Source organism: Dipodomys ordii, unplaced genomic scaffold (genome assembly GCF_000151885.1).
Source record: "Dipodomys ordii isolate 6190 unplaced genomic scaffold, Dord_2.0 Scaffold2, whole genome shotgun sequence".
Taxonomy (NCBI): domain Eukaryota; kingdom Metazoa; phylum Chordata; class Mammalia; order Rodentia; family Heteromyidae; genus Dipodomys; species Dipodomys ordii.
In genome coordinates this window covers 22,256,763-22,270,646 of record NW_012267218.1, presented here as the reverse complement: position 1 = coordinate 22,270,646, position 13,884 = coordinate 22,256,763, and the positions used below count along the sequence as shown (strand labels likewise).

Here is a 13,884-nt window from a genome sequence, read left to right as displayed (position 1 = left end):
CGTGGGGGAGGGATATACAAAGCAAAAAAGAAATAATCTTATAAATGTGTTAGAAACAATCACATGAAAGAAAAAAAAACATTTGAATACATATCTTAGTGTTCATTTCCCTAACATCACCTTATCTGACCTTTTCTGCTTGACTCAGACCATGATCCTCAGAGCTCAGCCTCCTGAGTAGCTAGGATTACAGGTGTGAACCACCAGCACCTGGCTCATACCTCCACTCTGGCTTTTCTCACGGACTTTTATGCCCAGGCTGGCTTTGAACTACAATCCTCAGATCTCAGCTTCCTGACTAGCTAAGATCACCAGTGCCTGGCAATGAAATATAATGTGTGTGTGTGTGTGTGTGTGTGTGTGTGTGTATCTGTGTGTCTGTGTCTGTGTCTGTGTTGGTATTGGGAAATTGAGACTTGAACTCAGGGCTTTGCACTCTTGTTTAGCTTTTTTGCTCAAGGCTGATTTTCTACCATTTGTACTCTACCTTCACTTCCCTGAAGGATTTTCTCTCCCCCACACCCTCCCCCACAGCCCCCAGTTGTGGGGGTTGAACTCAAGGCCTGGTCACTATCCCTGAGCTTTTTTGCTCAAGGCTAGCATTCCACCACTTTGAGCCACAACTCCATGCGATTCTTATCTCCATGATGTTTCTGCCTGGGCTGGCTTTGAACCTCAGTCCTCAGATCTCAGCCTCCTGAGTAGCTAGGATTATATGTGTAAGCCACTGGGGCTGGCTTCCCCAGTGGATTTTTTAGGGCAAACTTAAATGTCAAATGATCTTCTATCTGCTAACTGCCCACTCTATTTTTGAGTCACTTCTTCATGCCAACACTGATGTTATCAGCCAGTTAATAACTGCTCAAATAATCAAAACAAGTTTATCACATTTACTCAGAGGTTCTCAACTTTCCTGGTTATTAGACCTAGGATACCTGTTAAAAATTCAGATTCCCAGACTGCCCCTCGCCAAACCCAAACCCAACATGTTTTAAGCTCTAGATTTTGAGAAGGATGGTAAACTGAATTTTTTTAAGCCCCTCAAATTATTTTGATGATGTGGTACATGCTAACCGAAACCAAGTAGAACTAGAAAAGTCAGACCTGCTCTGCCAGTTAAATAACCAGATTGGTTTTAAAACTGAAATGTAATGTATTTGTATTTTCAAGGTCATCTCCCTTCCAGTGGTAAGTACTCAGTGCTTAGCAATGTTGCTCTGTCTGGTTGCCTTAGGAATGTGAACATTTAAATCATGTCAGAAATTCTTTGGACTCAGCTGGGCACCTGTGGCTCAGGCCTGTAATCATAGCTCCCCAAGAGGCTGAGATCTGAGGATTGTGGTTCAAAGCTAGTCTGGGCATTAAAGTCCATGAGATTCTTATCTCCAATTAACCAGGAGAAAACTACAAGTGGCTCTGTGGCACAAAGTGGTAGAGTACTAGCCTTGAGAACAAAAGCTCAGGGACAGCGCACAGGCCCTGCGCTTGAGCCCCATGACCTAGAAGAAGAAGGAGGAGTAGGAGGAGGAGGAGGAAGAGGAGAAGAGCAACAATAACAACAAGAACAGCAGCTTTGGACTTTTTGAATTGGGCTCATTTCCAGAGTATAATCTCGGTGTCTAGATGATGCCTGACTCTGATCTTCCCTGGCTAGCAAGTGTATGATGACCCAGTTAGAGCAAGGAAAATGGCTTCTATGTGTCTACACAGGCTTTAAGTACACTGAAAGTTCATGATCATTGCCCCCTTAGGCAAGGCTTGACTTTCCATGGTTTTCCTGCAGTCAGTTTGCAATCTGAAAATATTAAATGGAAAGTTCCAGATATAAACAATCATGGCATTTAAATAATCTTCATTCCAGGGTATTGTTAAAATTGCTCTTTTATTCTTAATTATTATGTATAATTTATAACATAACTTGGTCTAGTGTGTATTGGCTACTACCCAAGATTTTGGAAAGTTTTAGAATTTTCTGGAGAATAAGGGAAGACTACTGTGCTGTAAAATTCACCCTTGGGGGGGGGGTAGAGGGGGGTGGGTAGAGCCCTTTGGCTGTCTTTGATCCTGTCATATCTATGAGGCCCCTAACTGTGCAAGAACCTAGGAGATGGTGGCCAACCAGCCATGAACTATTTGTAGGAATCAGCGTGAACGCCTGCTGGTGACTTTCTGTTGGCATATGCTTGCCACTCTCAACACATGGGCACACTTGCAGACTTGTCTGCACACATTCCCACAAAACAGCACATTGATTCATATACCTTGATGGGGCTTTTCTTTTCCTGTTACTGGGATTTGAACTCAGAACCTCATGAAATGCTCTGCTTTTAGAGCCCTGTCCCCAGTCCTTTCTTGCTTTGGTTATTTTTCAGCTTCACGCTTTTTCCCTAGGCTGGCCTTGAACTCTTATTTCTATATCTTCAGCAACTAGGATTACAGGCATGTACCGCCATGCCCAATCCTCACCTTGGTGAGATTTCCTATTGTTTGTCCCCACAAAAACTCATATGGAGTTTTGGTCCCCAGTGTCACAGCATGGTGAGGAGGTGGGTCCTTCAAAAGATGATTAGGTCCTTAAGAGGGACTAATACCTTTCTCACTGTCCAGAGACCGGTTATGAGGAAAGTGGGTTATTACAGAGATGAGCATTTCCCTCCTTACATACGTCTCTTCTGTATTCACCTACCTATGCCTCCATATTTCTACCTTGCATGTGTGAAACACCATGTAGCCGGCCCTCAGCCAAGCAGAGGGTGGTTCCATATTCTTGAACCTCCTAAAGAGTGAGCTAGATAAACTTCTATTCTCTATAAAGGACCTGCCTCAGGTATGTTGGTATAGCAATAGAAAATGAACCAGGACTGGTTGAGAAATTGCTGTGTGTGTGTGTGTGTGTGTGTGTGTGTGTGTGTGTGTGCGTGCGCGCGCGCGCACACACGCATGTGCTTGCAACAGGTCCTGGGGCTTGAACTTAGGGCCTGGGCTTAAACTCAGGGCCTAAGCACTGTCCCTGAGCATTTTTTTTAAGGGCAAATCCACTTTCAACTTTTTGGTGGTTAATTGGAGATAGGAGTCCCATGGACTTTACTGCTGCAGATGGCTTTGAACCACAATCCTTAGATCTCAGTCTCCTAGGATTATAAGTGTGAGTTACCATCACCAGTCTGAGAAATTATTTTTTATTGGTCAAAACAGCAAAGTTTTGGTCAAAACAGTGTTTCATATGGCTCAGCCCAATCTCCATGCATACACATACTGAGACAGTTGCACTCACACACATGCATAGCCATACGCGCACATGTGCACACAGGTGCATGAATCTGGCTTCTCCTATACCCCTCCCTGCCCCACTCACCCACAGTGCCATCTTCCCTGGCTTTGATCACTAATGTTGACCGTTTCCTCGCAGGAAAGTGAAGACCTAGAGAAACAGAATGCCGCTCTGCGCAAGGAGATCAAGCAGCTCACAGAGGAGATGAAATACTTCACATCAGTGCTGAGCAGCCATGAGCCCCTGTGCTCCGTGTTGGCCAGCACCCCCTCGCCTCCAGAGGTGGTGTACAGCGCTCATGCCTTCCACCAGCCGCACGTCGGCTCCCCGCGCTTCCAGCCCTGAGCTTCAGTGCAGGGAACCTGCTCTTCTTGCAGGACCCAAGAGGGACACGCAGACTGTGGCCAGGCTGCCCCCATCTGGCTCAGCCCGCTGTCCATCAAGACACTTGATGGCAAAGTCCTGGGCAAGGACTGCACACAAGACCGTAGTGGCCAGAGTGGCCAGCAGAGTAGTGCTGGCCCTGGGTAGCTGGACCCCCTGTGGATGGATGCCCAATCCAGAGGAACATGAAGCTCAGTGTCCCAGGGGGGCATTGAGGGACACTGAAGGAGGAGGCCAGAGAGGGGATATTTTTCTAAATAAATGTTTTAAAAGAATTCAGGCTGGTCAGACAGCTTCTCAAACCTCTTACCCCAGCTATATTCTAGAAACTCTATATTCTGTGGGGCTGGAGACCTCCCTACCTTCCCTTTGTCCTTGGCTTCCAATCCCCTGGAGACCACTAATAACTGCTTTCCCAAGGTTGGTTCTGTCTATGTAGAAGGTGGGGCCATTTTTAAAGCAACTTCAATGTTTCTCCTAAACAGCTTGATTTTCCTCCCCAGATCCACGCACCACAACGTTCCATTCCTCATTCATTGTCATGCCCTTTCTAGATCATGAGCTGCTCTTTTACCACTTAGGATGAAGGTCCGGTGTAAGATGTCATCCAGAGACACAGATGTATTCTGCCAGCTGCTCTGTCCACATAGCCGTTCCCCAGGATGCTCTCCCTGTGCCAGGCTGCAGCCTGGAGATTCAATGGACACAAAAGGCAGGACTTCACAGTCAGGGTGCCTTCCCGAAGCCTCTATCTCCCTTAGAGAGAGGTGATATTACGCACATGACTTTGCCTGGCTCCCTGAAGCCCTCCAGGCTGCCATCATGGCTCAGGTGATCCCGAGTCCTCTTTGGTTCTTCCAGAGGCACACCCTGCCCTGATGCCCACCTGCTCCTTAAAAGTTCCTGGTCTGCATGCCTGAGCACCTGCCTGCCTTACCCACACTGTGCTGAGCCACAGTGGGCCCACCCACATACTCTGCCTCTCTTGAGTCACCTGTGGACCAAATAGCAGGGATCATGGTGCCAGGCAGCCCTGTAGGATGACAGGAAAGGAGAAGCCAGCCATTTCCCTGTCTGGATGTCCCAGATCACCAGCCAACAGCTCTACCCACTTAAGGCCAGACTTCCCCTCTGACCTTCCACCCATATCTCCTCCACCTGAATAAGGAATCTGTGGGCACCTACATCCTGTGGCCAGTATGAGGAGTCCCTGTACACACACAGAAATGTTGTGGCTCTCATCTGCCAGGCCACTGCCTGAGCTCTGGCAGGGTGTGGGTCCTGGGCTGAACCCCGTCATTCAGAACTGGGGAGGGAGGGCAGCACACCTTCCCTGAGAGCTTGCTTTCCTTCCCACACAGAACTGGGAATCCTAACCACAGTTTTCCCAACAAAATGGCCAGCAGGGGCCCAATTCCAGGACAGACTCTACTTGGACTTGGGACTGGGGTGTGTGGTAGAGAGGAATCCTCTTGTTCCCTATAGGGGCTGGGTTTGGGGAGCTAATGCTCTGCCTTGCTCTTTCCACCCTCTGTTACCTTGCAGAGCCAAATCACTTCACATGTTGCATGTGTTAAATAAAATTCATTCTTCTTTCACAGTCTTTTTTTTTTGTGGGTGTTTAGTGCTGGGATGGAACCCAGGGGCCATGTATCAGCTGAGCTAGCGCTCTGCCAATAAGCTATGTCTCAAGCCTCCCTCTCCCTTTCAGTCTGTGTGTGTGTGTGTGTGTGTGTGTGTGTGTGTGTGTTGGTCCTAGAACTTGAACCCAGGGCCTGGGCACTGTCCCTGTGCTTTTTTAAGGTTAGCACTTTACTACTTGAGCCGCAACTTCACTTTCGGTTTTCTGGGGGTTGATTGGAGATAAAAGTCTCAATGGACTTTCCTGCCTTTCACGGCTTTGAACTGTGATCCTCAAATCTCAGACTAATGAGGAACTAGAATTACAGATGTGAGCCACTGGTGCCAGCTCTCTCTTTCAGTCTTAAAGCTTTGAGTCCAACTTTCTTAGCAGCCCACCCTGCCAGGGACTGGTCTTTCATGAGCAGGCTTCCTTCCAGTCAGGGATTTTTCTCCCCACCCCTGCTGTAGCACTGTGATTTCCCCCCAGAAACCCCCACCAAGGGCACATGACCTCTACTGCCATCTTCTGAATGACACCCAGGGGCCAACTAGAATCCCAGCGCTCACGTGTAAGGTTCCCGTCTCTCAGCAAGGACTTCTCTTCCCCTTTCATTCTCCACTTTCTAATGACCCCCAGGGCCAGTTCCACTTCTCCTTTCTGATCAACAGTCTCTGTGCTGGAAGCAGCAGAGGGCCAAAGCTGGGGTAGGGGCCAGAGCTGACATTTCTCCACACAAGGAAATCTGAGAGGTAGCCATAAATAGAGACTTGAACTTTGTTATGTTCTTACCCATGAAAGGAATGGCTTTCCCAGGCCACTGCACTCATGTGCAAAGGTCTGTATGCTCAGGCGGGCTCTGCAAATCCATGGTTCTCACAGAAGTCAATGGAGAAAGGTGGAGGGGGTGCCTAATTAAGCACTGAGTGCCTAGCTTGCTTTGTCCCATGGGGCCAAGTTGGAATTCAGGTGAAATGATTGTCATATCTCCCAAGTTCTCAGGAAAAGCAAAATCAGAATATTCCCACATGAAAGATCCCAGTTATGTTTGTTTTCTAGTGTTGGGATTGACTGCAGGGCCTACTACATGGTAGGCAAATGCTCTATCACTGAACCATATCCTCCAGCCCACAAGTCTCCCCGTTTTTATTTATTCATGTGTGTGTATGTGTGCTGATACTGGGGCTTGAACTCAGGGCCCAGCTATTGTCCCTGGAGTTTTTTATTTTTATTTTTTAACTCAAGGCTATCACTCTACCGCTTGAGTCATAGCTCCAGTGTCTGGCGTTTCGGTGGTTCATTGGAGATTAAGGGTCTCTTAGACTTTCCTGTTTGGACTGGCTTCAAACTTTGGTCCTCAGACCTGTCCACTGAGGTGCTAGGATTACATGTGAGAGCCACTGGTGCCCAGGTCCCATTTTTAAAATATTCTGAAGACCAACAAACACATTGCTGGACCAGGCAGCCTGGGATAAGAATTCAGAACCCACCTACCATACATCTAAATATTTAGACATTATCAATCAAATTTACAAATCAGGAAGAAAACATATTCTCTTTTCCTTGGCAAAGATGACTTCCTCCAGCTTTGCAACACCAGCTTTGAATTTAAGTCTTTAGACACTTCACCTCAGAATTTTCCATCAGTGCCAGGTAGTGAGAGAGAAACCACTCTGAGGGTGGCCTGCCTGCCACTCGTCCCTCCCTGACTCTTCCTTCCCGAGGCTCCTAGTTCATGCTGGTAGGCACACCAGACTACAGGGTTGGTCCCATTCATACTCCTCCTCCCCCTCCCCCCTCCCCCAGATGGTCAGCCCTCCATCTCCTTGGCATGCAGAAGTGTCTGGAAAGAGCTAGAGCTACAGCCACACCCTCCCACCCCTCCTGGTGTGTTTGGAGATGTAAGGGGGGTGGGGGTGGGGGAGGAATCCAGCATAGTCTAAAAGAAGCCAGGGGTTTCTAAGCAGAGTGCCTCTTTCATCCTAATGACTCCTAACCCCAAGGAAAAGGGTGGAGCCAAAGAAGGGGCTGGTCCTTATAAAAAGGACTCCCTTTTTGCATAAGTCTGGGGGTGACAGCACGGTGGTTGTCCAGTTTGTTACTTTGATCTAGTCACCAGTGTCTCCTGCAAAAGCCAGGCTATGGGAAAGACCCCCTCCCCCATGGGGCAAGAAATGGCACCAAGTAGCCCTGTTGTTATCACCCAGACTTTGAATCTTGTGGGCTGTTACTCCCTGAGCAAGGAGCAAAGCGCCGCCTTACCAGAAAGCTGCTGCTTTCCAGCACTCAGGTTGAGAAGCGTGGGTGGGGAGAAAAGGAGGACAGCATGAGCCCAAAGGTCACACAAAGGCTTGCTGGACCCAGACTTACCAGCAGTGTGTATTAATAACTCCAGCCCATGTGGCGCCCCTGTCACGTTTGTGACTGTGACTTTGTGGTGAAGGACAATGAAGCGCCCTACTTCTTTGGGGGACAGTCAGGCAATCTCTACCTTACTGCCCCCCTCACTCTACATACGGGTTTCAAAGCTGCTAAGAATTCCAGGTGATGATGGGGCTGGTGGATGAATCGACACACAGCAACATTCCAGATTCTTCTCTCTCCGGGGGATGGGAGAAGGACTGGCACTGTAGGAGGCTCCTAGGGACACTGAGGTCTAACTGCAAGTAATGAGGAGCAAATGGTGGATTTTAACCTTTGCAGCGAGTATGGAGAGGAGATCACAAATGGAAAAATTGTGTTGGGAAGAAGAGCAGGAGATGGAGGTGGAAAAGGAACAGAAATGATCCCACCTAAAAGTCTTTTTTTTTTAAAGCACTTGTTATAGGATTTGTGTGAATCCCCTTGTAGAAAAATAAAATAAAGCCTTGATCGTGGTCTGAATCATACATTGATTTTGGAGGGTTGAGTCCAGGGAGCCGTGGCTGCTCAAGTCTGGCTGTATTATCTCATCCTTGAACCCAGCTACCAAGGTTAGGAGCCATGTCAGGGGCTGCTGGGTGCCTTCCAAAGCCATTGTTTCTCTCATTTTAATGGCAATGTACCATGATGGGGGAAAAAAAAAAAAGATCTCCCTGGCTGCCTTGCCCCTAGGGATGACCATGTGATAGTTCTGACCAATGAGATTTAAGCAGCAACTGCTAGGAAGGGCTTATGGGAAAGCTCTCTAAGAGGTGAGACTATCTCCATGGGTACATGCCCTTCCCGTTTCTGCTTTTCCTTCTTTCTGCCTAGAAGGTGGTTAGGATACTGCAGGTGGGGCAGCCATCTTGGGACCAGGACCAAACTATGTATACTAAAGAGGTGGAGAGATTGCAGGTCTGTGTTGGTACTGCAGAGATGTGACCAAGATACTAGCTCCAGACAGCCTGCTTCACTTCTTCATAATGGAAGAGAGTCTGTTTGGCCACACTACTATAAGTTGGGTTTTCTATTCAGTGAGGCCTAATATAGAAACCAGAGAGGTAAATAATCAAACAAGAGGGGGCTGGGAAGGTGGTTCAGTGGTAGAGCGCTTGCCTTGCATGCCTGAGGCCCAGTACCACATAAGCAAAAAGCAAAAAGCCAGAAGTGGTGCTGTGGCTCAAGTGGTAGAGCACTAGCTTTGAGCTGAAGAGCTGAGGGACAGCGCCCAGGCCCAGAGTTCAAGCCCCGCGACTGGACCCAAAAACAACAACAACAAAAAAAAACACCCACAATCAAACAAGGAATTTAAGCCCCAACTCAGACAATATCGGCCAGGGCGAGGAGATAGTCTCAATTGTTTCAACCTGGGGAAGAGCTTCACCTGGCAATGATGGGGGGTACCGATGGGTTCCCATACTCCACAACAGAGCCTGTTTTGCTTTCCTGTCACTTCATTTATTATTAATTATTGTATATTAATTGTACCAAGAGTTTTCACCATGGTATTTCAGACATACATATATTAATTAGCCTAAACTTCTCTATTGTTTTGTCTTCCCTCACCCCCACAAATCTCTATGAATCAACAGCTCTCATTGAGATTCCTTATGCCATTTTCATACATTGCTTCAAGCCAGGTGCTGGTGGCTCACAACTGTAATTCTAGCTACTCAAGAAGCTGAGAACTGGGGATTGTTTGAAGGCACCCCAGGCAAGAAAGTTTGAGACTTTTAAAAAAAAATTTGGGGGGTCCGGTCGTGGGCCTGGGCACTGTCCCTCAGCTCTTCAGCTCAAGGCTAGCGCTCTACCATTTGAGCCACAGCGCCACTTCTGTCTTTTTTCTTTTTGCTTATGTGGTGCTGAGGAATTGAACCCAGGGCCTCAGGCATGCAAGGCAAGCACTCTACCACTGAGCCACCTTCCCAGCCCTTGTGAGACTCTTAACTCCAATTAACCACTAAAAAGCCAGACATGAGGCTGTGGCTCAGGTGGTATAGTTTCAGCCTTGAGTGGAAAAAAAAGCTAAGAGACAGTGCTCAGGCCTTTGGCCCAGCCAATCAGGCTCTTCCCTGGGACTTTGGCTTTTCAAGAGAAAGACTTCAAAGGCAATTGGAGTCCCTGTCCACCAGCTGTGAATTCCTGGTGAGAGAGAAGTCCTGGTCCTGCCTTTTTCTGAGCCACTTTCTCTCAGCCACATGCTATCCTTCCAGTGTATACATTTCCTGCTCAAGTCAGCCAGAGTAAGCTGCCATTGTGAAACCAAAAAGTGATGAATCATACCTGGGTTTCCCAAGGATGTAGGGCTCAGATATGAATTCTCAAGGGCTCCCTGACAGGGTTCTGGGACATCTGTGATCTGTCAGAAACAAGGCCTTCATCCAGACCTGCACCAGCCTCAGAAGCCGCTGCCTTGGATACGACACATTGCTGCTGCAGCAAAGAACCCGGGTTCTTAGTTGAAAACTACCACTGAGAGCTTGGCCCTGTCCCTGCCAGTCCTGCTGTGGTTTAGACATCGGTTTAGGTGGGTGTCCTCCAGAGGTTCGTGATGGAAGGCTTTGTATCCAGAGTGGTGTTCTTGGGAGGTGCTGAGACCTTTAGGAATGGGGCCTAGTGGAAGGTTCACAGGTGAGTGGGGGCTGAGCTTTCAAAGGGGATGATAGAACTCCCACTGTCTCTCCTCACTTTCTGCTTTCTGTGCTCAAGCTGTGACTGCCCGCTCTGCCATATGTTCCCACCATTGCAGCCCACCACCCTCACCCAGGCCCAAATCAAGGGGCCCGTCTGATCTTGAATTTGAACCCACTTACTTCACAAGTATCCTGTCTCGGGTTATTTTGTTATGGTAACACAAAGCTGACAAATACATCAGTCCATCCCCTTGGAACCAATATTCAAAATTCAGTCCAAGCGCCAGCCAATCAGAACAGACTGCAGTAGGTTTGGGCTGGCTATTACACTGCTCAGGAGGATTGGGAGGGGGCCACTGGAGTAGAGGCTGTGGACAAGCCAGAATGGAAATAGTGTTCTCACAATCAGGTCAGTTGCACTGTGAGGACATCCTAAGCACCTGGGAACTGTGAGCACCTTGCAAGGAGGGGCCCTCCTCTCCATGTGTTTTTACAACACTGCTTTCCTCTTTGCTTCCTTGCCTAGTCAAGGGCTTTGCAGAGAGTAGGTTGTTCACAGGTATTTGTAAATAAAAGTCCTTACGCAGGAGGGGGAAAAAGTGAAGAGGAAAGAAGAGATGGGAGGAGGGGATGGAAGAAGATTTACTCTTTTAAAAAATTTCACTGTGCACCAGTGGCTCACTCCTGTAATCCTAGCTACTCAGGAGGCTGAGATCTGAGGATCAGGGTTCAAAGCCAGCCTGGGCAGGAAAGTCTATGAGATTCTTATATCCAATTAACCACTAGAAAATTGGTAGTAGTGTTCTAGCTTAAAGTGGTAGAGTGCTAGCCTTGAGCAAAAGAGCTCAGAGATAGTGCCCAGGCCCTGAGTTCAAGCCCCACAATAACAACAACAACAACAAAATCTCACTATGGACTGTTTCCTGCCTTCTTACTTCCCCATGCCAAGTGTTTATCTTTGTGCTCAAATATAAATAATTTGTGTTTCCTTTAGGAATTGGGAGTGGCTCCTGATAGAAAGAAAAATGAGTGAAAAATGACGTTTATATAATATGGAGGAAGAAGGGAACTGTGCAGGCAGGGAAGGGATAGATGAGAGAGATTGGCGTTGATTCCTTACCACGTTTTCTGCTCAATATTGTTTTGGACACTATTGTTATCCTCACCTTACAGATAAAGAAACTGACCCAAAAGAGAGTAAATGGCTTGTCTTAATAAGAATCAAACCTGTCTCTTCTGCCTGCCAGTAGGAACTGTGCCACCAAGCTTGAGGACAAATGTCTCAAGATTACTAGAGCCCCAGAGACCCTGGGCTAGCACTGCCCCCTAGGGGCAAAAATAGAGAACGGCAGAGACTGATTTCCCAGTTTCTGCTACATGTTCAATCACTTCCCAGCTTGAGAGAAAACTGAACCCTGTGTGTTCTCCAGCTGCAGCCAAGCATTGCTTGTTCTGGCTGAAGCTTGGATGTAGAGCTTTGACCTTCAGATGTAACTGGTATCTCTTTGGGCTTCCTCATAGACAAGTGAGTGAGTGAATGAATGAATGAATGAATGAATGAATGAATGTCCCTAGGGTTGAGGACCAATTTGGTTCTCACATCCCCTTTTAGGGTAAGACCTCTGCTTACCACGGGGTCCTTTTCACCCTCATCCCTCAAGCAACAACAGAAGTAGGGCCAAGTGGACATCTTGGCCAAGTGGTGGATGGTAGGATCCGGCATCTTGTCTTCATGGTGGAGAAGGTAAAGTTCCCACCTCCCAGGTGATGGATGTGCCTGAATCCCTGGAGGCAGGGGCAAGCACTTGGCTGATAGATTACTGAACCTGCCAGCCCAGTGCCTGACACTTGGAATTTCCTGTGACCCTGCCACCTTCCCTGACCGTTTTTAGGCCCAAACCAGCACATGTGTCTGTATTATGATGCTGTACCATGTGTCTCCATGTTTCTTCCCCATCTCCTGTCTCCTGGCTATTCTCCGGTCACCATGACATCCCATAATTGGTTTGTTGGTATTATTATATTTTATTTCTCTAGCCTGTTTCCTAACTGTGTTAAGTATATTTGTGGGCTGCAGGCCTTTGTGACAATTGGCTGCCTGCAGACTGCTAACGCTCCAATAAAGACTCCAAGATTCGATCTTTTAAAAGGTGGCTTCTCCATCTTCTCACCTTACAACACAACTAGCTAGCTCGCAGGTACTTTGTGAAGCAACTGCATCTATTGTCATACAGAGCCCAAAGAGATGCCCAGCCTCTCTGTGTTCACAGAGCAGGGACTGAACCCTTGATGGTCAGACTGCAAGACAAGTGTACCTGCTCCCTCCCTCCCAGCCTCAACCTGTTTTGTCAGCCTAGGCATCCAGACACAATGACTCAAGAATCATTGTGGGCCAAGGGGCGAAGGGCCTGTGTCAGCACATCGACTCTCCTGACCTTTATGATGGCGAGGTGTCACCTCAGTTCTGAAACACATGGCTGCCGGGTGCTTTCAGTCTCAACTGAAATAAGGACATGATAGATGGGCAGATAAGCTGAAGCACTTCCCACTTCCTGTCCTTTCTACAGCTCCTTCTGGCTCTTCTTTTTTCTCCCAAATCCAAGTTACACTGAAATACAGAAACCAGGGGTTAAATTGCCTTTTCGATTTGGTTCCTGGCATCTTGTTCCATCTGGAGGGAGAACCAAGGGTCCTCTCCTAGAAGGCAGCACGCCTCCACAAACTAAGGCCTCACTCTGCCCCAAACTAACCTACTAACTTCTCAGTCTAGTCTTCAAAGGTTACCTCTAAAGTACAGAAGTTGTACCAAGAAACGCACGCTACGGTATGACAGTACGTGCTATATAAACCGGTTGCTCTAGGTGACAGGATAAACACTGCCTGCATAGTGAGGGCAGATGCCCGCTATCTATCCAAGGTAGATCCTTTTGACCTAAAATAGGTAGATGAGCGATTTAAATATGTAGATGAATAATCTAAATATATAGATGGGCAATCTAAATATATAGATGGGCAATCTAAACCAGGAATGATGATCTTTCTTTTTTTTCTTTCCTTTTCTTTGTCTTTCTTTTTTCTTTAGTTCTTTCTTTTTTCTTTCTTTCTTCATCCTTCTCCTCCTCTTCCCCTTCTTTCCTTCTCTCTCTTTCTTAATAATATTTAAAATACTATTCTTTTTTTTTCCTTTTTTTTGTCAGTCGTGGAGCTTGAACTCTGGGCCTAGGCACTGTCTCTCAGCTCTTCAGCTCAAGGCTAGCGCTCTACCACTTAAGCCACAGCACCACTTCCGGTTTTCTGGTGGGTTAATTGATAAGAGTCTCACAGACTTTCCTGCCTGGGCTGATTTTGAACTGTGATCCTCAGATCTCAGCCTCCTGAGTAACTAGGATTACAGGCGTGAGCCACCCGCCCTGGGCTACTATTCTTTTTAAATAATACATTAAAATGTTCTTTGACAAAGTATTTGTACAAGGTCAATCATATGCCCTCTGAGGGCTGTGTGTGGAGGATCAAGGATTGCATATTTAAAAAATAGGATAATTTCATAGATAGGCACAGTGGTACCTATCTAT

General features: G+C 47.3%; 1 protein-coding gene across 1 annotated transcript in view; it reads left to right on the top strand.

Annotated features, from left to right (window-relative positions):
• Batf (basic leucine zipper transcription factor, ATF-like) overlaps nucleotides 1–5,250 on the top strand; it is a 29,401-nt gene extending 24,151 nt beyond the window's left edge. Inside the window, exon 3 of the mRNA XM_013014099.1 lies at nucleotides 3,410–5,250. Coding sequence (XP_012869553.1) covers nucleotides 3,410–3,616 — 207 coding nt within the window. The 3' untranslated portion in view covers nucleotides 3,617–5,250. The remainder of the gene's footprint in view (nucleotides 1–3,409) is intronic.
• The last annotated feature ends 8,634 nt before the right edge of the window (nucleotides 5,251–13,884 follow it).